This window comes from Mesoplodon densirostris, chromosome 2 (genome assembly GCF_025265405.1).
Source record: "Mesoplodon densirostris isolate mMesDen1 chromosome 2, mMesDen1 primary haplotype, whole genome shotgun sequence".
NCBI lineage: Eukaryota > Metazoa > Chordata > Mammalia > Artiodactyla > Ziphiidae > Mesoplodon > Mesoplodon densirostris.
The window spans coordinates 90,577,737-90,602,974 of record NC_082662.1 but is presented as its reverse complement, the minus strand read 5'-3'; the positions used below and the strand labels follow the sequence as shown (position 1 = coordinate 90,602,974).

Genomic DNA, 25,238 nt, shown 5'->3' with positions numbered 1-25,238 from the left:
TTTCTAGAACCATAGGTCTGTCAAAAAGTGAAGCCACTTCTTAGCATTATAGATCCTTAGACCTACTGTCATTAATTCTCTTTATGTAAATGTATATTATTTAGTCAATCAATAATCACTGACTGAACACCCACTATGAACCAACCATATAGTCATAACCTCTCAAAGTGTTAGATTACTGTCCTTAAAAATGTCAATATAAAATTCTTCTGTGTAATTAACATAAATCCCCTTGTTGGAGATTTCACCATCCTCCCCTGGGCACGTCCTCCACATAGAACGCAGCCTTTGTTCTTTGACTGTATTCTAGAACAGTGTTCTGGAAGCTCTATGGGCTTAAAACTCAAAGATAATTGCAAATACATAAAATTTTTTAAAAATATCTTTTAACTTCACATTACTTTTTTAAATGAAAGCTATTATAAATCCAAAACCAAACATTTATTATAATTAATATGTTTTAAATTTGGTTATCCGTTAAATGAATTAATTCAAAGAGTATCTTTGAAAACTGAAAGACTTAAACTTTATAATTTTTGAGAGCTATGTATGGGAAGGGAGAGATACATAAAATGCAAATAAACTCAATTATATCTTCATCCTCACTTTCCCTTTTTAAATGAATGTTAAGAGCTGTGACTCTCTAGCAGGCACCATTTATAATCAGTTTCAAAACACATAAGACAGAAATAAAATGTTTAAAGGTTAACAGACTTTTGGAAGAGAGAGTAAAGTGCTACAACTTGGTGCCTTCTACCCCGAAACTCACTTTTCCCCACACCCCAACACGGGGGAGTACAGGAGTCCAAAACAAAGAGAAAAAGGCTGCTAATAAAATCAACAACAATAAAAAATTACAAGCAGAAAGTCTCAAAATGAGTCTCAATTAGTATATTGGTTCTTATTTAGTGATATATACTAGATATATGAGAATCACTTCTAAAAAATACACATGCCTGAGCCTCCCCCTTTAAAACTCTGATTTCAGCCAGACAGGTTGTAAGGCCTAGGTATTTGGGGGAAAAAACAAAAACAAAAACAGGTATCACGAATATTCACCTCTGGTTTAAAAAAATCACTGAATTAATAGATACCACATTCTACCAGCTGAAACCTTCATCTCCAGTTGGCCAATCTGTCCTAATGGGGCTGGTAAAGCCTACCCTGAAGCCAAAATCTCCTAAACTGATGGTTGCCTGAAGGCATGAGTAGGACTGCAGGAGAACTTTCCTGTTCTTACACATTTCACATTGCTTAATGGTCTACAACAGGCACACACTGTGTTTCTAATTACTAAAAAAGTAACATATATAACATATATAGAGAGGACTGTATATATATATAGATTTCCCATGCACAATTTTTTTTCAGTGATGTTTCAAAGATTCTTGCTGTTCCAATGCCCAAAGGCCAAAACACCAGGAAGTACCTAGAGTATAACAAATCTCAACACTTAGATATATCTAATACAATTCAATCCTTGTTTTACCTAAAACTCGCCACCCAAGGTTTTCCCCATCAAGCAAAAAAATGTAGAGCACAAACACTGCAATTATTTTTTTTAATGTGTATACATTAAAGATGAGAAAAGAATCAGAAAAATAAAACTCTGAGCTTAACATTCATTTATATTTGAACTTATTTTTCATGAGAGAAAGCTTGATTTAAAAAAATATAATGAAGTGAAAAATTGAAAAAGGTAAAGAATTATGACTATGATAATATTACGGACAACTGCCCCATGTAACACCTCATCATTTCACCATTTAAAAAAATTCAAGTATTAAAAACAAACATGGGAATTAAGAGTAACTGTTACAACAACAATGGGGTGAAAGAACTCTTTCCATAAATAAAATAATTGGCAACAATGTTATAGCAATTATTCTAAGATATGTATTTATGCTGGCAAAAGAAAAATAATTCATTAAGTCCCAAATTAGCACTTTTCATTTTCCTGACCATAATTCAATTCAGTATTCTAAAAAGTAAAAGAAAAAAGAGAGAAAAATAAAAATCAAAGGTACTATCCATTTTTTAATTAATAAAAAATAGTTAAGGGCTTCCCTGGTGGCGCAGTGGTTGAGAGTCTGCCTGCCGATGCAGGGGACATGGGTTTGTGCCCCGGTCCAGGAAGATCCCACATGCCGCGGAGCGGCTGGGCCCGTGAGCCATGGCTGCTGAGCCTGCATGTCCGGAGCCTGTGCTCCGCAACGGGAGAGGCCACAACGGTGAGAGGCCGGCGTACCGCAAAAAAAAAAAAAAATAGTTAAGAATGTACTGAGCACACAGTTTTCCCATAGCTATGAAAAATGAACTAAGCAAGCAGTTATATCTAAATAACTGGATTTCTTCCTTGTTCTTAAAGAAGACAATCTCTTTTTGTCCAATTAGAAAAATGATACCAAAGTTAGACAAAAAGTTGAGATATCTAAAAAATATAAACGAGAAACGAATTTAAAAACCAGCTACACGCACTTCAAATCATGATGACAAATTATGGAATCATCACAAAAAGCTTTTTTTTTGATGGCTTGCTCACAGTTTACCCAATATTTTAATCTCTCTACTTAGCTAGTAGTTGGGCTACAGATAACCTCAACTACCTAAAACATGGGTATGAACCACTTGCTACCAGTATTCTCCAAGACTGAGCACTAGGAACAAAACAAGCCTAGGTTTAAAACCAAAGCTGCAGTTTACTATCACAGTAACAAGTTGCTTAACTCTTCTAAACCTTAATTTCCTCATCTGTATTATTGAAACTGAGGAGGACACTGTAGGGGCTGCTGGGCACAGGGAGCCTTTCTGTTCAGCCTCCATGACCTTCCCTGAGTTCCAAAGGGCAGATTTGAACAGTTGCTAATCCAGGAAGGGAAGGGATGCAGAGTCAAGGCAGGAACAGTCAAGAAACAATAGTGCAGCCTTAGGGCAGGATCCTGGTTCCACCTCAAGGGACACACATAACAATATCTTTAAGCCCTTTTATAGAATTAAAACCAACAAGTGGAAGATGTCAGCATTCTCCATACCAGAGAAGACCAACTGAGGCCAGACTAAAGGAACCAGAGAAGCTCATCAAGAATACCTGAGATGAGATTTAAGGAGTGCAGGCCCTACACATACCCTCCCTAATCTTATCAGCAACTCCACCCTTGAACTATTGCCATAAAACTCATCAAATCCTCCCAGGTTGGGACACATATTCATAGTTTCACAGAGGGCAGGAGCCCACTGTGTTCCTCTTTGCCTGGCAAAGCCATAAAGCTATTCTCTTCTACTTCACCCAAAACTCTGTCTCCAAGATTTGATTTGGCACCAGTGTACAGAGAGGCAGAGCTTTCGGCATCATTATGAGGCTAATTCCTCATTGATAAAGTGGTTTTGAGGATTTAAAGTAACGTATTTACAGTGCTTAGTACTATGCCTGGACTCATCATTATATAAATATATACAAACTGCTATTACAAAGCTCAAGCACTTTAAACCATAGGACTAATGATCCACCAGACAGATTTATATGTTAAATTGGTAGATTATAAATAACCACACTCTAATATTAGAAAGCTAATACAAAGGTGTAAGAACACATAGTTATTACAACACCACAGTAGCCCTTGACATCAGGTTATTACAGTATAATGTGGTTACAAATGTCATAATGATTATTAGACTAGTTCAATCCATCTATATATGATCACTCAATTTATTTATGAACAAACTTTTTATAAAAGTCTTTTTTGTATATCAACAAACAAGCTCATGAAAATACAAGGAAGTATATCTCTTTAAAAATCTGTTCTTCTGGGATTTAGAAAGCTGTACATTTATCCTGAATACACCTTTCAAGATATCATAGAGGTCTACCATTACTCCTTCCTTCATTCAATTCCCCTCATCTAAACCAGGAGACAGGAGAAAACTAGCTATCACCTAAGATGTTTGGTCTGGCAGGGAGGTCTTTTTGTGAGGTTCTAAACTTGGGAATATTTGAGTAAAATCAGCTTAGAGCTATGAAAAGAATGACCTCTCTAGATGGTTACCTCTAAATCCTCTGCCTAAACTAAAAGAAACTTGTATTTGGAAAATGCAATTGCAGGAATGAATCTCAAAATAATAATGTTGAGTGATTCAGGGCACAGACACCATTCTTCCTAAGCTTGTCAGTATAAGAATCCTTTCCACCTTCCCCAGAGGGGGGACTGAGCCCTGTTTAAACTTGCCCAGTGTTCACCAGAAGAATCAGACCCGCCCAAGCCCTGCTAAAAAGTAAGGGAGAAGTAAAGGTTGGAAAAGACAACTAAACCAGTAAAATACAGTACTAAAGGGCTGACGATATTGGTGGGAGAATTAACCTTGAAAAGGAAAAAGGGCCTTTTTTCCCTCCCAAAACTGATTTCCCTCCTGAAACCGAAGAAAAGTAAATTTTAAAGTCAGTGATAAATAAGTTAAAAGATTACTTACCACCAAGGTGGGTGCTGTCAATAATCCCCAAGCAAAAAACTCCAAAAAGATGACGATAACCGCATGATAAACACTAGGAGAACCTATTCCTTGAGGCTACAAAAACAGAGTTTTAAAACATTAACGGTGCATTCCAGAATTACTAACAATGACAACAGTCGATAAATATTTACAGAGAACATTCATGTATTGGGCACTATGCCAAATATCTGGACACTCACTGTCCCTGTCCTCAAGGTGATGGGGGCAGACAAGGAAACAAATACATACATTATATAAGCACAGTGTGCAATGGGAACACAGAATCCAGAGTGGGGAGGGGAGTATCAGAATTCCAGGAGGAAGGCTGAAAGGATGTAAAGGAAGTAGGCCAGGAGCAGGAGTGGGAAGGAGGACAACAGAAGTCAAGGAAGCAGCCTGCACAAAGGTGGCAAGGCTTAAGAGCAGGAGGCATTACAGGACTCATACAGTTCAGTACAACTAGAGCACAGGCTGCACACTGAGAGTACTGAGAGATGAGCTAGAGCCACACAGGGCTAACTTCCATGCTAAGGAGTCTATGTTCAACTCTGAAGGCAATGGGGAGCCACTAAAGGACTCGTGTGATCAGATGAAAGTTTTAAAAAAGATCATTCCGGCAAAGATGTAACAGATAGATTAAAAGGGGGCAAAACTAAGGAAAGTTAAGAGGCTACTGCACTGATCTCAAAACATAAATGAATCATGTGGCAAGAATGGTAACAGACACCAACATGGTTCAAAAGCAGAAAGGTCCCGAGTAGTATATGAGAGATCTGGGACTTGATATACACAAGAAAGACATTAAAAATTAACTTTATACTGCTGCTAGAGATATCTAAAGAATTACTTCAGTTGCTGGATTTTATATTTCTAAGGGCAATATTAAATTGATAGAAAAGCAAATGACCTATAACATTAACTCAGTCTCCATTAACAAGTTTATATAACAGAAAGACAAGTTTAATGAATACATATAACAATGTCATACTTAAGTTTTAAAAATATATTCAGTAGTCTTATGTGCAAAATATTAATAGTATTTGGATTTCTCTATACACTAAAAATGATGCTACATCATTTTATAAAAATAGATGTCTCTCCCAACCTGCAGAATACAGGTACCTGAAAACCCCCTTGGTAGGAGAACTTGCAGTTGAGGAATCAGAGACAACAGAGGTGGGGTAGGGGTTGGGAGACATAAGAGCTGAAGGACCATGGCTGGGAATGAGTTTGTACAAGACCTCATTCATTCAACAAACATTCAGAGTACCAGAGGTGCTGGGATTACAAAAACCAGTAAGACACACTCCCTGATCTCAAGGAGCTCACAGTGTAGAGAGGAAGAGGCCTCACTATAATCATCTGCTTATATGTAAATGCAGTAAAAGAGATATATACAAGTTAGGAAACAAGGAAAGGTTACTGCAAGAAAATGAAGTAGTGTGGACAATCACATCAGAGAAAACAAACCAGATGAAGTAGACAATGGCCATGACAGTTTAAGGCTGAAAGGAAGGCAGAAGAAGTAGCCTCTAAGCTTTGGTAAGGAGTTTTTCATCTTCACTCTAGAGATATAGGAAACCATTGACGAGTTTTAAGCAAGAGAATGGTGTGATGAGACCTGCATTTTTCAATACATCATGGTGATTTCCTAAAGGATGTAACAGGAGCAAACTGCATGCAGAAGTAGGCTATTAGAATCAGTTCAAACAAGAGGTGATGAGGGCATGACATAGGGGAGTGGCATGGATGCTGGAGGGGAGGGAATGGAAATAAGAATTTAGGATTTGAAACTGAAAGAATTTGATAAATGTGGGAGGGAGAATCAAGACGACTTCCAAGTTTTTAGCTTGGTTGTCTACTAGTGGAAGCTGGTAGCTTCCTAGCTCTTTTTTCCCCATGAGGCTCAGATTTACTTCAGATTCTATCTACAAGATAACCCTTGTACTTAAAACATTTCTATTGTCCTCTGAGGGCTGATTAAAACAATTAGTCAGCAGCAAATGTGATATCTGAAACCACCAGAGTAGGTGAGATGAAGTGTGAAAAGAGCAGTGGGCTAAGACAGAGCCCCAAGAAACACCAAAATTTAAGTATAGTTGACCCTTGAACAATGAAGGGGTTAAGGGGCACCGAGCCCCACACAGTCAAAAATCCATGTATAACTTTACAGTCAGCCCTCCGTATCCAGGTTCTGCATCTGTGGATTCAACCAACTGCAGATCATGTAGTACTGTAGTAAGTATTTATTGAAAAAATCCATGTATAAGTGGACCCCGGCAGTTCAAACCCATGTTGTTCATGGGTCAACTGCAGTGGGCAGAAGAAAAGGAACCCATGAAGATAAAGGAACAATCAGAGAAACATCAGGAGAATCAAGAGAATACCATGTCACAGATGACAAAGGAGCAGTTTTAGGAAGGAAGGGGTAATGCCCAGTACCAAATAGATAAGGTAAAAACAAATGTCCACAGGATTTCGTTAAGCTCCAAACTAGTTTTGTTCACCATCACATACTCTCAGCATCTATTAAAATGCCAAGTAGAACTTCTCAGGGCCTTTAACATGCTAATTTATATTATATTATTTATATTACGAATCTCCAAGAAGATATTATTTTCCAAACTTGACCATGAAATCCTCTGTCATATAAGAGACAGTATCTCACCAACACTTGAGTTCCTTGGAAAACTGTCTGAGAAATAGTGATAAAAAGTAAGATGATAATTACATAACAATGTGTATAAATATACACATAGAGCCAAAAGCCTGGAAGTGGCTGCTTAAGTGAAGAACACTTAATTATTCAAGGACAGTGTTGGGAAAGCTTTGCAAAGGTATTAATAACATAGAGGGAGTAGGGATGGAGCAAAGTGAATGGATACAAAAAATATTTAAGAGGTAGAATAAGGACTCAGTCAGTGGATGACTAGATGTAGCAGAGGAGGGTAGAGAAGATCAAAGATGAAAAGATTTCAGTTTCTGCCTTGGTCAGCTGGACAGTGAAGAAAAGGGAAAGAATAAAAGATTAGTTTTAGGCATACTAGTTTGAGAAAAACATGTACAGCATTAGCTGAATTTAAAGAAAACAAAATGAGTAAACTATGCAAGAAATAGCAAAAGATTAATATCTTAACTAGGCAAAGCATTCATGAAAACCAATACAAAAGCACTACGATGCTTAAAAATATAAAAAATATAAACAAATAATTTTAAAAATAGCTCATAACATTCTATCATGGAAATAACCAAACATTCAGTAAAAGCTCCACCACAGAGATGTTCACAGCAGCATCACTTATAGTAGTAAATATGGAAATCTAAATGTTCAACCTTTAGTTACATATCCTATAATCAAATCATGGTATATAAATTAGACAGAATAATATGCAGCCAAAAACTGTTTATTGATCATCTTTAATGACAAGTAAAAATGTTTATGGCAATGTTAAATTTTAAAAAATCAAAGGAGGATATAAAATTGTATGTGTAATTTCAACTATGAAGAACAAAATAAAAACTCACCTCAATGTTAACAACGGTTATATTAGGTAGTGATTTTAAGTGACATAAAATTGTTTATTATGCTCTTCTGAATTTTCTAAATCTTTTCTAATAGTCATGACTGTACTTTAAATAAGAGGGGTTTCCCTGATGGCGCAGTGGTTGGGAATCCGCCTGCCAATGCAGAGGACACGGGTTCGAGCCCTGGGCCAGGAAGATCCCACAGGCCATGGAGAAACTAAGCCCGTGCGCCACGGCTGCTGAGCCTGCACTCTGGAGCCCGTGAGCCACAGCTACTGAGCCTGCGCTCTAGAGCCTGTGAGCCACAACTACGGACGCCCGCGCGCCTGGAGCCCGTGCTCCATAACAGGAGAAGCCACCAGAGTGAGAAGCCCGTGCACCGCAATGAAGAGTAGCTCCCGCTCACTGCAACTAGAGGAAGCCCACGCGCACAACGGAGACCCAACACAGCCAAAAATAATAAAATAAATTAAAATAAAATAAAATAATCACCTCACGTCGGCCAGAATGGCCATTATCAAAAAATCTAGAAACAATAAATGCTGGAAAGGGTGTGGTGAAAAGGGAACCTTCCTGCACTGTTGGTGGGAATGTAAATTGATACAACCACTATGGAAAATAGTTATGGAGGTTCCTTAAAAAGCTAAAAATAGAACTATCATATGACTCAGCAATCCCACTACTGAGCATGTACCCTGAGAAAACCATAATTCAAAAAGAGACATGTACCATAATGTTCATTGCAGTTCTATTTACAATAGCCAGGACATGGAATCAACCTAAATGTCCACTGATAGATGAATGGATAAAGAAGATGTGGCACATATATACAACGGAATATTTCTCAGCCATAAAATGAAATGAAATTGAGTTATTTGTAGTGAGGTGGATGGACCTAGAGTCTGTCATACAGAATGAAATAAGTTAGAAAGAGAAAAACAAATACCGTATGCTAACGCATATATATGGAATCTTTTTAAAAAAAAAAAAGGTACTGATGAACCTAGTTGCAGGGCAGGAATAAAGAGGTAGACACAGAAAATGGACTTGAGGAAACGGGGTGGGAGGGCAAAGCTGGTGCGAAGTGAGAGTACCATCAACATATATACAGTACTGAATGTAAAATAGTTGGCTGGTGGGAAGCAGCAGCATAGCACAGGGAGATGGGCTCTGTGCTCTGCGACAACCTACGGGGTGGGATACGGAGGATGGGAGGAAGGCTCAAGAGGAAGGGGATATGGGGACATGTGTATGCATATGGCTGATTCGCTTTGTTGTGCAACAGAAACTAACACAGTATTGTGAAGCAATTATACTCCAATAAAGATCTATTAAAAAAATAAATAAAAATAAAAAATAAAATATTTTTTAAAAAAATAAATAAGAGGAAAATGTTTTACTTATCTAAGAGAAAAACTATGTAAAAGATAGGTAGTTGCATATGCTTGTCCCTCCTAAGCCATTCTCTCATATTTCCCAGAGTTGGGGGGAAAAAGTGTGTGTGTGTGTGTGTGTGTGTGTGTGTGTGTGTGTGTGTGTGTGTGTGTGTGTGTGTGTGTGTGTGTGTGTGTGTGTGTGTGTGTGTGTGTGTGTGTGTGTGTGTGTGTGTGTGTGTGTGTGTTAAGGCAGGGCAGGGGGAGAGATAGTTGCTTGCCCTAAGGTACTGGTAATTTTGAGAGTTGTATTATATCCATAGTCATCTATTCTGTTTTAAATGAATTCAAAAGTAATACAAGATCTTAATAAAACTGACAAATTTTTAAAATATTTTACTAATCTGGAATTACAGAAACTTCTAGGCAGGACTTTTGATGTAAGTTTTAACGGAATACCGATCCATAATCAAAATTCCAGGACAATTTGGGAAGAATACAAGGGTCATGGCCTGGGCAGAAAGACTAAGGGAAGAGGGTTAACAGACAGGTAGGGGGCAAATATTTGACCAGTGCGTGGTTTACAGCATCAAGAGTAGAAAGTTCAGCATAATGAGATCATATCAACGTACGACATTTGAAGATTCTCAAAAGAATTAAGAGGTACAAAGTGGAAAATTCTGAAGGAGACAAATTTGAACATAAACTAACATGTACCCAACCCGAAATGCCAAGATATTCCGCCTAAAAGCGTAATAATTACTATGCCAAAAGTACATTCAGCTGAGTAATTTCCCTCTTATGGAGGCATGAGAGATGATTCCATGGCAGTTACCTCTAACTTCAACCTCAGAAGTCGGGGACAATCTCCTTTAACCCCACCTCCACCCTCCAATCTAATTCCATTTCCCAAAGCATACTTTCCATTGGTAACATATTTGGTTTCATCATCTAGGCTTTTGGCTAAGCCTTTTAAAAATCTACTTATTTATTCTTCTACCCTGTAACACTAGATAACTTTTACAAAGTTATATTTTGTTTTATAAAGTACCTATTTCATTTTATTTAACTTAAACTTACCTTTTTCAAGCTCATGCTCTCTGAGGCAGGCCTTATGCTTTATTCTTCTACAATCTGGAGCATGTGGTACATGCATAGCACAAAAGTGTTTAATAATTAATAAGTGTTTGCAGAACTGAAATGAATTACTCTGTAAGTCTCCTCTACCTATCACTTTAGGCATTCAGTAGATGGTTACTGTATTTAAATATTGTTAAAAGGGCAATATATTCATTAATTAAATTTGCAACTTCCCCTATTAACTCCCTCCTCTATACTCTGTCTGCTACTGTATCATCTATCACATGGGTTTACTGTACACACACGTGAGATTAAAATAATAAAAAAAATCACTAAAGACTTAGAATGATTTACATGCATAATCTTATCTACCCCTTCTAACCTTTCAAGTTAGATACTGTTATCTCCATTTTACAATCCAATACAGCACTTAAGAGATGGATCAGTCAATCCAGGCAGCTGCAAAGCCCACCCAAGTCTGGAGCTACACTGGTTGCAGTGGTTACACTGCATATATTACCACAGACTGTTACTTAAGAGTAGGGATCCAATCTTAACCATCTTAGTATCTGAATGCATAGCTCAATGCCTAGTATAGAAAGGGTATTTCATGCTCATGGACTGACTGATAACCCTTATCATGAGAGTCAGTAGCTGTTAAATGACTTAAGTAAGTCACTTTACCTCTCTTAGCAGTTAGGGGTAAACTATTAATTTCTTACCTAAATCCTCATCTAACTCTCAAATTCCACATCTATGATTGTCCAATCAATATGAGTTTATGAATCCAGCAGTTATTGTGGGGAATATGGACTTTAATAACTTATGTTATATTCCTATCAATGAAGAGAGGGACTTATATGGGTTGTTGGCCAGGAGAAAGAAGTAATTCCACCAGTAACTGGGCATTATAATCCTATTTATTAAATAGAATGTTATCATGTGAGGAAACCATGAGAATAAGCCAAACTGAGGATCATTCTTCAAAACAAAGGCTTAGACTATTAAAAATGTCAATATTATCAAAAATAAACAAAAAGCTATTCTAGACAGAAGAGACATGGCAACTAAATGTAATAATTAAATTCTACATCCAAAAAAAGACTATAAAGGACGTTATTGGGAAAATTGGGGAAATGTGACTGGCCTATATACTACACAATATTATTGTATCAGTGTTAAATTTTCTGAATATAGTGATTATATTGTGGTTATGTGGGAGAATATCCTTATTCTTAGGTGATGCATCCTGAATGTTTCAGGGATAAAGTGTCATGATGTCTACTACTAACTCAAATGGTTCAGAAAAAAATGAAAAAAAATATATAAAGGGAAAACAAATGTGGCAAAATGTTAACAATTGCTGAATCACAAATCTATGGGATGGGCAAATAGATATTCATTATGCTATTCTTGCAACTTTTCTGTAGTTTTGAAAATTCTCAAAATAAAAGTTGGGGAAACAAAAAACACAATGAAAAATATAAGGTATGGAGAATAATTTTGAACTTAGAATTTAATACTGACAAGTTATCAATCGAGAATGAGGATAAAATAAATCTCCAGAAAGAAACACTGAATTTTCTCTGAACAATATATAACTAAGTTTACTAAAATAATTTAATGTAAAAGTCTTGCACAAAAAAAAGACAAAGATTCTTAATTATAGACATCTAAGACCTGGAGCTTTTCATGGAAGAACACTAAAACGAAAATTTCTATAGAGAATACCATAACTACAGAGCTGCTTTCCTGGGATCCTGACACATTATGGAATAACTGAAGGAAGTAAGGCTTTACTGCTAGTATTTGGTATCATGTTTCCTCTCTCACAAAGTCAGCTGGTGTTTTCTTATTTTCTATGACCTTAATCAGGCAAGGCAAGGTTTACTACATTTGTGAACAAAAAGAAAACTGATCCTTTATATCCTGAAAGTATGAATCACCATAAACATGTAGAGACACCATTATACTAATTAAGTCACTTTGGCTTAATTTGCAGCGAGACTTCAGAATTATTTTATGGATACATTATGGATCAATTTAAAAGAGATATTCAATATTTGTATATCACAGAAGTGAAGAGGTATTGGTTAGATTGCCCCTAAACAGAATGAAACACACTTCCTATAAATACTCAAGAAGAGTATAGTGAGGGGCTTCCCTGGTGGCGCAGTGGTTGGGAGTCCGCCTGCCGATGCAGGAGACACGGGTTTGTGCCCCGATCCGGGAGGATATCGCGTGCCGCGGAGCGGCTGGGCCTGTGAGCCATGGCCGCTGAGCCTGCGCTCCGCGGTGGGGGAGGCCACAGCGGTGAGAGGCCCGCGTAACCGCAAAACAAACCAAAAAAGAGTATAGTGAGATCAAGTTTTACTCTTAAAAAAACAGAGAAGGGGCTTCCCTGGTGGCGCAGTGGTTGAGGGGCCGCCTGCCGATGCAGGGGACGCGGGTTCGTGCCCCGGTCCGGGAAGATCCCACATGCCGCGGAGCGGCTGGGCCCGTGAGCCATGGCCGCTGGGCCTACGCGTCTGGAGCCTGTGCTCCGCAACGGGAGAGGCCACAGCAGCGAGAGGCCCGCGTACCGCAAAAAAAAAAAAAAATTAAAATTAAAAATTAAAAAATAAAGAAGATTTACAGCTTGAGACTGTACTGCTTTGAGGTAAATTTTGAAAAGATAACTAACATGACAATCTACTGCATCCCTCTCCATTCTTAAGGGGAAAATATGTGGCTGGCTGTTAAATCAAGTCATTACATTAAGTTGCTTATCCCCCATGAACACCGAATGGGTTACACAGTTCAAATGACTATAAACTAAACTCACTAAAAAGGTAAAATAAAATTAAAAATTAAAAAACCCCCATCAACACAAAAATCAAACTGTCACCAATGTCTAAGATGGAGCCTAAGCTCAAGACCTGTTTTAGGGTAATCTCTAATTACTCAATTCATAGAGTTAAATGATAAAATATACCTCTTGTTTTAAAAAGACTCCCTAAGAAGTATTTCCTGTGGTAGAATTCATAACTGTATTTATACACTATTGAGAAAGTAGACCTATTATTAAGAATAAGCTACTATATCTGGCTCTGAAAGAAACAAACCCATTTCAGGGATCTTGATGCGCCCTGGCTGAAATGGTCAACTGTTACTTTAATTGACACTTCTAATTCAAAATAATGCCAAAAGACAAGCTTTTAAATAACTGAAAATTTTAAATCATATATACTTATCAGAATGATACTTGAGAAAAGCTATTCTTTTTACTTAACTTCAACACTTCAACTGTGAGTGAATTTCCACAGATGATATTGGAAAACAGGTCTTCAAACTATAGTAAGACAAACTGGAAATATAATCTGAGAAAACCGTTTACTAATTTACCCTCAAACACACTAACCTAAAGCAAATGTTGACTCAAGGAGGTAAGGAGGTAAGTATGCATTCATGGTTCTGCTTGCCACAAGCTTGCCAAGGACATATATACATCCTGATGTTTCTAGGCATGCACTACTGATTTCAAAGAACAGCTGCTTTTTGAAAGGCACCATGGCCCTCTTCATGGCTTGCACTCTAGGAACCAGAGGCTGCTCTCTGGGGGCTACAAAGAGCTATTCTGCAACTCCTTCAGCCATCCTAGCAGGTGAAGAGTGCAAATGATCAGAGCTTAGGTCCAGACTTTTGAAATGATTTTTGACTCCTATTTATTGTGATTAAAATCAGAGATATCAGGAATAAGTATCTGGTGCTCTGCATCTCTGGGCATATCTGAAATGTCAATTTTACTTGTTTTCAGGTACTTCCAATAAAGCAATACACATACGCCTTGCTTTCTATCTAATTTTTAAAGTCATTTTACCAATTCAATTGTGAAAATGTCACTTGTGACATTTTTCACTTTGTCAGAGATGCAGACTCACAACTGTATTCACAAAACAATAAAGATCACAATACGAAACAAAGAAAACTTTTAAAAAATCATAAGGATAATTCTATCTTTGACAATACAAATAACTCACGTAAATAGTTCTTTGGCTCTTAGCCTCTACCAAGAATACTTATAAGCTATCTGCTAATACATGGTAATGATTTAACAACAAAACCCAAAGTATTCTAAAATGTCAGAATGCACTTTCAATTCACCTGTCCTAAATGGTCTGCAATGAATAAGAGATGTAGCAAAATGTTACATACATTAAAACATAACTAATCACTGTAATCCTATGTGCGGATGCTTCAAAAAGCAAAATCACCAATAATGTCACAGGCACTTTTATCAGTAAAATGGTATAAGTAGATGATTAAGTAAATATTTATTGAATTTAACTTGTGAAACTATTCTTTAGTTACTTCTGTTGTTTTCATATAGAACAACTGTTCTTAAACTTTCAGGAAGTGTGGATCCTTTTGTGGAATCTCCCTAGAAAAATGTGTAGTCAAAGAAAATTTTGCAAACACCTTCAGGGTGAACAGACCCAAGTTAAGAACTCCTGATACAGAATCATACACCTTCATGTAATTTATCTTAATTGTGTACTACTCAAATGAACAACATTAATAGTCGGCCTTACCCTGGCTTCAGCGCCAACTGAAATACAATTTCAAGAAAAAAACATTTAGTTACTTATGATTAACCTGGTTTGCTTAGAAGCGTTCACTTCTTCAAAACTGTTAAAAACTACAATAAGTATGTGCTAAGTTTTTGACAAATTAACAGCTCATTAATAATTTTGTTTATGAATATTACAACTGGCTGATCAAGCTTACAAAGATGCCATTAGCAGAAGGAGAAAGCAAAATAATCTTAACATTGTTGAACACCAGGAAGAAAATGGAAGGGGAGCAGGTCAGTACCATTGGCCAGGGATGTGAAATACTGTTCAGAGCTTGTCATGTGTGACCATATAGCCTCAGACACCTGGATGTTCATAACAGTAGTCCGACCAATTTTAAGTAGAGAGGCAGAGAAGTAAATGTCATTTTTAAACTATTTTTATGACTATAATAACTCCACATGTTTTCACTTACAGCTAGAGTAGATTAAAATACAAATACTGCAAAAAATTACCCTGGCACTTCTAGAAATATAAATATCTACTGATTATATATGGGAATAAATAAAATTACACTAAAAATCATCTTAAGAATGTGCTACTAGACACATTTTTAAAAATCACTTTAAATGTGTTTTTATCACTTTAAATTCACATAGTAGGCCCTGTAGGATTAAAAGATGCATAAACAAAGTCCCTATTCTAAAGAGGTGTCCAGTGCTGTTAGAATGGGAAGTTCAGCATAAGTGTACAAAGATGATAAATGATAATACCCCCATGCCCACATCCCTCAAAAGAAACTTTCATTTATTTTATGATGGGATAAAAACTGTATTTTGTGTCCCAAAGCAAGCTATGAATTCACTACAACTTCAGTAAATATCAAGATAAAAAAAAATAACTTCTTCCAAATAGCCCAGGATTTAATTGCTATAAAGCAAATTTAAAAAGTCAGAGGTAACAAAACTGAACTTTACAAGGTAAAAGGTGTGTTTCTTGAAAACAGCTTCATTCTTATCTTTTATAAAAAAAAAAAACAAAAAAAAAAACAAAAAAAAACTAGCGGCTTCCCTGGTGGCACAGTGGTTAAGAATCCGCCTGCCAATGCAGGAGACATGGGTTCGAGCCCTGGTCCGGGAAGATGCCACATACCGCGGAGCAACTAAGCCCGTGCGCCACAGCTACTGAGCCTGCGCTCTAGGGCCTGCGAGCCACAACTACTGAGCCCGCATGCCACAACTACTGAAGCCCGCGCGCCCAGAGCCCGTACTCTGCAACAAGAGAAGCCACGCAATGAGAAGCCCGTGCACCACAACGGAAGAATAGCCCCCGCTCACCACAACTAGAGAAAGCCCGAGCTCTGAAATGAAGACCCAATGCAGCCAAAAATAAATAAATAAATTCATTTTAAAAATTACTAATCTTAAATATCACTTGCTTTTACAAAATACAATTCTTTGATGCTTCTATTTTGTAGATTGTAGATGAACTTAAAATATCAAATCCCTATGACTGACAAAGGCAACCAGTATTCTTTCAAACTATTTCTCTCCCCACATAGTAGTTCTAACCAACTTGGTCAAAAGAGCCAGGACAATTCATAACTGACTTAATCAAAATAATGTTTTAATTAATTAAATAATAATAAATTGAACACAACAAAAAGATCTGACGACTTGAATTTCAAAGTTTCTTTTTTCACCAAATGTCAAAGCTATGACATCTATAGATTTGACAGTTAACTAAAAGTATATGCTGAAATTGCTACATATGTCCCAAGCTTTCTAAATTTTAGCATAACTAACTGGGCCGTATTCTGAAATGTCAAAAGAAAGTTGTCTCTGATTTCAAATGAATTTAGCAAATCCTCAATGGCGACCTAATTACATATTTAGCACTGTGCTAGTAGCTGAGGGCTCCAACAAAACACAAACAAATATGGAAAAAAGGAACCATTTCTGCACATTTCTCGGAAAAGTGAAGTATGTATTTCACCTTTGCATTCTATTTCGGAACGTGATATCAAAGAATGCAACAAAGACCAGAGAGTGTAGCAACGGAGAATCTTCAGCTAAAAAAAAGTATAGGCGAGTTATTGTCAATTAAAAGGCCTACGTCCCCTGCCGGTTAACAGCACAACGCATAAAGTTGACTGTGATGACAACTGTTTCTAAAAAGCAAAAATTTTTTTCTCGCCCTCAATCTGTCTTCCTTTCAAAGGTCTTCCAATCCTCAGGCCATGATCAACTCTACCTAGTATTTTTTGTTTTAAAATACACCAGGTGATTTTAAAATCACAGGGTGATGACTCTTCTTTGAAAACTAGCAGATTGAAGTCTAGGCCCCAGGTGTCCTCCGTCACGCTCCTGACTGCGGGAAGTGAGGAGCAAAGCCCACCTTCCGACAGTGTTTACCGTACTGGAAGCAGCCAAGAGCAGGAGCACTGACCCAGAACGCCGTGGAAGAAGGGAGCGAGCGCACTACGGGGCCCCAGCGGGGTCGCCGCGCCAGATGCCACCCGGTTAGCAGCATATGGGAGGGCAGAGATTGCTCCCGGCCGCTTCCAGAGCGCGGCTCACGACCTGGCGGGGCCTGGACGGCGCAGGCGAGGCTGCGGAGGCGAAGGGGACGGCGGAACCAGCTCCGCCCCGGCGACCCGGCGGGCCGGCCGGCAGCGGAGCCCGGCGTTGATTCCTCCCCGCGGCTGAGGCGCTCGTGGGCTCAAGGCCGCAGGGCCAACAGGGGCGGCCAAAGGAAAGGGTGGCAGGTGCGGGAGAGGCGGGCGGCTTCTCCATTCGAGAGGACGGGCCCCGGAGGCCGCAGGCCGGGGCGAGGGAGGAAAGCCCCTGAAGCAGAGGCACTGGGGGCCCGGGAGCCCGAGACACCGGCACCGTGGGAGAGGTGAGGGAGAGCGGGGGCAGTCGGGGGCGGCTGCAGGCGTCAGCGTTGGGGGCAGAAAGAGATCCGGGCCCCGAAAGACCCTCCCCGGCTCGGTACCCCAGCTCACCGTGCCCCCGTCCTTAATGATGATCTTCTTGGCCAGCATGATACTGCGGTTCGCGGCCCGTTTCTTCTTCTTCCCCTGGGTCATTTTACCATCCTCGATTCCTGGCGTTGCTGCAGCCACTCCCGGGGCGGCCGGCCCCAGCGGCGAGTGCCGTCCCGCCACTACTGCTGGGCCGAGCCGCTCGGGGCGCCCGCCGCCATCTTGAGGGCCCGGCCTGCCTCCGGCGGCGCGTCACATCGTGCGATCGGTCGACCAGCCCGCCCCGCCCACGTGATGCGCCCCGCCCGCTCAGCCGCTGGGCAGTCTGCGCCCGCGGAGGGAAGCCCCGAGGGAAGCGGGCGGCGCGCGGCGGAGGCAGCCGGTGGAGGCAGCCGGTGGAGGGAGTGGCGCGTGGACGGATCCGTGTGCTCTCCGTTCACCAGCTCGCTCAGCCCTCACCACAGCCCTGGGCGCTGGGGACGGTGATAGATCCCCTAAACAGAGGAAGAATTTAAGTTTCTAAAAGTTACCTGCTAGTGGAAGTACAGCTGATAAACGGTTGCACTGGAATTTTAACCAGGTGTCCTCAACTATGAGGGCTGTCTCCAACTGTGTTCTAACCAACACCGGAACCGAAGGAAACTGTTGAAATAGTTTTACAGAAATAGTGGGTGACTGAAGGAGAAAAGATAAACTGAGTTTTCCTAGTCTTTTGTCCTTCTGGTGCCGGGGGCGGGTCGGGGAAAGCCTGGAGCTCAGCTGAAGCCCGCCTGTTTCCAGGAGCTCCCTGGCCCCAGGCAGGATCTTTTCTCTAATCCCTGCCAATAAAAATTTACATAATCTAGGCCACACTTTGTAGCCCACTACCTGTTTTACCGTGTTGTTTAAAAATTAACGTTGTTAATTAATGCTGTTAATTAACAGTTGTCACAAGTGGAGTATGGACTTCAAATTAAAGTATCACGATATTGGACTTCCCTAGTGGCGCATTGGTTGAGAGTCCGCCTGCCGATGCAGGGGACACGGGTTCGTGCCCCGGTCCAGGAAGATCCCACATGCCGCGGAGCGGCTGGGCCCGTGAGCCATGGCCGCTGAGCCTGCGCGTCCGGAGCCTGTGCTCCGCAACGGGAGAGGCCACAACAGTGAGAGGCCCACACACCGCAAAAAAAAAAAAAAAAAAAAAAAAAGTATCACGATGTTAAATTTGCGGTTACTGTGTTATGAAAGAGAATATCCTTTTCCTTAAGAAATATACACCGGAGTCTTAAGGAGTGAAGGAATGTGATGCATGCTACCTACTCTTAAATGGTTAGGAAATAGCATGTATGTATGTGAGAGGAGGGGGTTGAGAGAGTGATAAAGCAAAATGGCAAGGTGATAAAAAAAATAGTGAATTTGTGTGTGGTGGTTTTAAGATATCTTCACAAATTCAGTGATATTCTCTTCTGGAAGAGGCGGGGTCTAATTCCCCTTCTCAGGAGTGTGGGCTGGGCTTAGTGACTTATCTAATAGGATATTGTAGAAGTGACTTATCTGACTTCCTAGGCTAGGTCATAAAAGGCTCAGCATCTTCTCGCTAGCTTTCTCTTTTTCATTCACTCAGAACCCAAGTCTAGTGGAAACCAGCCGCCATGTCATGAGGACACTTAGGCAGCCTGTACTGAGGCCTTCCACCAACAGATATGTGAGAGTCATCTTGGAAGCCAGTCCTCCAGTCCTGCTCAAGGCTTTGGCTGACAGCAACCCATGCCAACATCCTGACTGCAACTTAAGGAAACCCTGAGCTATGCCTGCCCAGCTAAGCCAATCCTGGTTTCCTGACTCTCAGAAACTGTAAGATAAAAAGTACTTGTTTTAAGCCACTAAGCTTTGGGGTAATTTGGTACTTGTCTTAAGCCACTAAGCTTTGGTACTATTACTGCAACTTTTCTGTAAGCTTGAAATTATTTTAAAATATTAAAAAATAAATTTGATTGAATTTTCTTTCTATTTTGGTAACTGACTAGACATAGAAACAAATCAATTTCCATGGAAGGGAGAAGAAAGGCATTTTAGCCTGATAATTCAAGTTACATGTTTCCTCAATAAGTAAACTCAATATTTGTTTAAAAATATTCTTTTACTGAAACTGACTTGAAGCTCTTTAGAGAAAGTAAGATGAGATAGATTTCATAGTTAAATCCCCGGGAGTTTGTTTTGGATGGATAGAGAGGGTTGGTAAGATCATTTATTGTGTGGCTACTCTGACCTTTTTCAAAATCATACTTCATCTAGCTGCACCAGCTTTATCATCCTTAACAACTGATTATTGTTCAGTCATTCAAAAAAATATTTGAGTACCTCTAAGTGTCTGCCACAGTTTTACTAGACACTGGAGATACATCAATAGATGACATTATATTTATCTACATAGAGCTTAATTATACTGGGGGACAGAGTTATAAAACAAACACAAAATGAAGATAATTACCAATTGTGGTAAGTGCTGTTGTAAAAAAGGTAATAAGAAAAATTTTGCATATGTTGAATGTCCAGAATGTCCCAGGCATTGTGCTAGAAGAGCTGTAATAGTAAACAAGAGATGACTCTTGTAACAGACTTACTGTGCATGTACTTGTGGCTTTCGGTGTGATGTGGGGTTGTGAAGATTCACAAACTTTACATTAAGAGGTTGATGTGTCAGTTAGGGTTCTTTGGTAATAGTCAACAGAAACTAGCATTAGCTAACATAAGCAAAATGGAGTGATTTGGAAGGATCCTGGAAGTTCCCAAAATTAATGAGCAGGTGAATAATCAGGCTTGAAAACAGGCAAGAACCAGTATTTGGAAAGTTCATGAGAACACTTCATGAGGCACTCTGGAAGGGAGAGAAATCCCTTGGAGAGAAGGGCAAGTGGCTGAAGCTAAATATTCCTAAAGAAACAAGATTGTATGGCAGAATCCAATCCCCCAAATGTGCCATTTATTAAAGAAACTGCAGTTTACCATACAAACAGAAGAGGGCCTCCTTAACTATGAAACAGTCACCTACATTCTTTCACCCCTTCCTTCTGTAGAACAATCTGTTCTTGCTGATCCAAGAAAATCCTACATGTTTTACGAGGGACAGAAAAAGCCACCAAAACCCCATAAAAGGCTACTATAAAAGGAAAACAGAAAATGAAAACTTTTAAATTAATAGAAAATGCTACCCTCTAGAAAATATGAAGCAGAGGAAAACTATATACATCACTCCAATATGAATTAAATATCATTAAATGAGCAATTGCAGATGTGAAAGAATGTAACAAACTGTTAAAAACTCAATAGGAAGATGAGAGTTGATCAAACTCAGGCAATTTACTGAAATAGTAAAATCATCTAAAAAATGAAAACTAAGTTACAGGGTTCCTAAGAGAGAACAGATATACATGAAAATAAGGAACATGGAGGAGAGGAATAAATCAGTTATAAAGAAAAAAAGAGAAAGTAAGGATGAGAGAGAAAATGACATGGAAAAAATTATCTGGGCCCCCAGGAAAAAAGCAACAACAAAGTTAATATTTTTTCCAAAGGGGGAAAAAAATCAAATGGTGCCAGATTTCTTGACAATAACACCAAGCAACATAACAATGGAGCAACATTTTCAAAAAAACTCAAAGAAAGTGTGAGCCAAAGACTTTATAGTTCATCAGGCTGTACTTAAAGTATCTAGGCTCTAGAAGAAATTTTAAACATGCTAGAACTTGAGGAATATTGTACTTACAAGCCCTCCTTGAGTACTCTACTAGAAGAGCTTCATCCAGCCAAGAGTTGATTGGGGAGCCTTCAGCTAAAGTACTGGTGAAGAGTATTAAATATACTTAAAATACATTTAATTTTATAACAAATGCAGGGACTAGGGTGAAAAAATAGTGTGTAAATGTTATAAGTTCTAAAACATTTCGAATAGAAATAAGGCAACTAAAAAATATGAGAAGATGGGAGGAAGGAGTAGAATAAGTTCATTGGTTGTCACAAAGGCAATTAGATGGGAGTCAAAGAACATTTAAAACAGCAAACAATAGTAGAAGCTTAAACAAGCAAAAAGAGGTCTTTTATGGCATTACATAAAATGTTATCAGTAAAAAGGTAACCACTAGAACAGAAAACCCTTTCTAAACATAAAAAGAAAATTTAAAAGCAAGGAACACACTCCACATGGTGAAACACAATAAATATAGCAATGTACACAGTTTTATTTTTTAAAAAGAAACACAGGAAAGATAAACTAGCAACTAATGAAAATAATTATCTATAGGAGGTGATTAGGAATGGGGTGGAAGCATAGGCATGGCAGCTTGGCTAATCTGAGTATACTTTTTATATAGTTTTAACTGTGAACCATGTAAATGCTTCACATATTCAAAAGCAATAAAATTTTAAAATTAAATATGAAATTGATTATAAACAAAAACAAACTAAACTAGTTATATCACAGTGATAGCATAACCATGTAGAGAAAATAGTAATTACATTCACTTTTGAACACATACTCTTAGTGGGCTATTCTAAGGACAAAGAGAACTGCAAAGAGATCTTAAATTTTATTCAATATGTTTTCCATTAGTAATACTGGTATTGTAGTGAAACATAAGCTATATAATAAAACATTTAAGCAAATACGCTAATGTTACTCAGAACCAATATTTTCACTGTAAGAGAAAAGAGAGGCAAATATAAAGTAAGAAAAAAGCTTGTAATACTAATTTTTAATTGTAAACATTGATTTAAATTCATGAACTCTTAAAAATATTATTTCCTAGCTCTGCCCACTGATATGTGGCCCATAAGCAAATGGAGTTCAAATTCCATTCCCCCTAAAAGGAATAGATAGGGCTCCTTGGAGAAATAGCTGATATTCCCCAGCTTTGGAACAGAATGAGTACGATGCAAGTCTGGAACATATTGTTGTACCTGAAGCAAGGAGGACCTCAAAGGCTAATGTGGTCATGTCTAACAGAACAGAAGCTAGCTTCTAGTGACCTCCACTGGCTACTGGCTTACAATATGAACATCAAAAGGAAATGTGACTGGGGAATTCCCTGGAGGTCCAGTGTTTAGGACTCCACACTCTCACTGCCGAGGGCCTGGGTTCAATCCCTGGTCAGGGAACTAAGATCTCATAAGCCATGAGGCGCAGTTAAAAAAAACAAACAAAAAAACAAAACAAAACAACAAAACTGTGACTGTAATTAGCTATAATGTTTACATTGAATATTAAGGACAGTGGTATCTGGGGGAAAAAAAGAGGGCTTTGAGAACAAGAAAGGAGGGAAAATAGTCTTTTTAAAATAGAGGAATAGAAACTATATAATAAATGTAGAAGAAAATTAGAGAATTAAAAAATTTTAAATCACTATTTTGCACCTCAGTGTGATAAATGATTCAGTTAAGAATCATCAGTTGATGCTAAAACCATTAAATGAAAGGCTGGTAGGAAAAAGAACATTCTCATGGTGCCAAAATACTACCCTAAAGAATACTAATTACTACGGGGAGAAAATGACCTTTACAATGGAAAGATCTGTTAGTCACCACCTTGACTGAATGATTATCATCAATAATGAGACAATCTAGAATTATGTGTCTTCTAATGTGATACAATATAAAACCTATAAGATAATCTATGAAATATTCTTTCCCAAAACATTTAACCTGAAGTTAATCAAACCTACAGACTTCTAGTTTGAAGGAGATGCAAAGAATAAAGGGAACAGGGCTTCCCTGGTGACGCAGTGGTTGAGTCCACCTGCCGATACAGGGGACACGGGTTCGTGCCCCGGTCCGGGAAGATCCCACATGCCGCGGAGTGGCTAGGCCCGTGAGCCATGGCCGCTGAGCCTGCGCTCCGCAACGGGAGAGGCCACAACAGTGAGAGGCTCGCGTACCGCAAAAAAAAAAAAAAAAAAAAAGGATAAAGGGAACAAATCAAGGATATTGACAGATCATGGATAGATGCCAAGTGACTTAGATTCTTCAAAAAGTCACATCATGGGGAAAAAAAAGCCATTGGGGTACAGGGAAGGATCTTCTAGACTAAAAGAGACAATCAAATAGAAAGTATGAACCTCAACTGAATCCTGGATCCAAAAAACTGTAAAAGGTCATTTTTTGAGACAACTGGAAATATCTGAATATGAACGTTGATGATACAATGAAATTAAATTTTCTTAAGTGTGATAATGGGATTGAATTTAATTAGAAAAATGTCCATATTTTTAGAAGTGTCCTGATAAAGCTAGTATGGCAAAATGTTAATAATTGTTGAATTCAGGTGGAGGGCAAATGGGTATACTATTATTTCAACTTTTATATACTTTAAAATTTTTTCAAAATGAGAAGCTGGGGAAAATTTAAATTAAAAAAAGAAGTCTTTTAACAATGCTTACTTCGTGAGTACACGGAGATGACCCATGAATTTTTCAAAACTAAGCTGACAATCTATCATAGCATGATTGAAGTCATTAAAACGGCAATAATAGTATAAAAAACAAAATATTAAAAGCAAAAACAGGGGAATTCCCTGGCGGTCCAATGCTTAGGACTCCACGCTTTCAGTGCTGAGACCCAGGTTCAATCCCTGGTCAGGGACTAACATTCCACAAACTGTGCAGCGCGGCAAAAAGGCCTTTAAGGTGAATGGAGACAAATACAAAGTAATGAAAATTTGGGGCATTATATATATATAACATCCAAAGTAAGCTTCAGATTTTAAAGTTTTAGAATTCATAGCAATATTTTGAAACAGCCGTAAAATGAAACATAAACTCACCTCTGTCATTTTCTGTAATCCTATTAGCATCCAAGAAATATTACTGTTGCTATCTTTAAAAACATATTGAAGCAGCTTGCATATATTAGAAAAAGCACTTAGCATCATAATTTTTAATTGCTGTATTTACTATCCAAGCAAAATAAAATAAAATGGAACATAATAAAACTTCAGCCTAAAGGAGAAAACTTAAACCCTCAATTATTAGAAATTGTGTTTTTGTATATACAATGTTTTTTAAAAGAAAGAACAAACACATAAACTCACATACACAGATTTTGTTTAAAATATACAAGTGAAGTCTGATTTAACACATTTAACTAAACCTTTTAAATACTTTACATTTAAAGTACGTTTTTTTTGGGTGAATTTTCAGATGATTACCCCAAAACACTGTAACAGCATTCATTATTCTTTTAAATCCTCAGTAAGTTCAAGTTAAA

The 25,238-nt window shown here is 38.4% G+C and overlaps 1 protein-coding gene across 1 annotated transcript in view; it reads right to left on the bottom strand.

The window, feature by feature from the left end:
* The window catches only part of MFSD14A (major facilitator superfamily domain containing 14A), a 39,384-nt gene extending 21,145 nt beyond the window's left edge, over positions 1-18,239 (bottom strand). The window contains exons 1-2 of the mRNA XM_060085668.1: positions 18,024-18,239; positions 4,465-4,560 (exon numbers count right to left, since the gene is read on the bottom strand). Of these exons, the coding sequence (XP_059941651.1) occupies positions 4,465-4,560; positions 18,024-18,107 (180 nt within the window). The 5' untranslated portion in view covers positions 18,108-18,239. The remainder of the gene's footprint in view (positions 1-4,464; positions 4,561-18,023) is intronic.
* Positions 18,240-25,238: the final 6,999 nt, after the last annotated feature.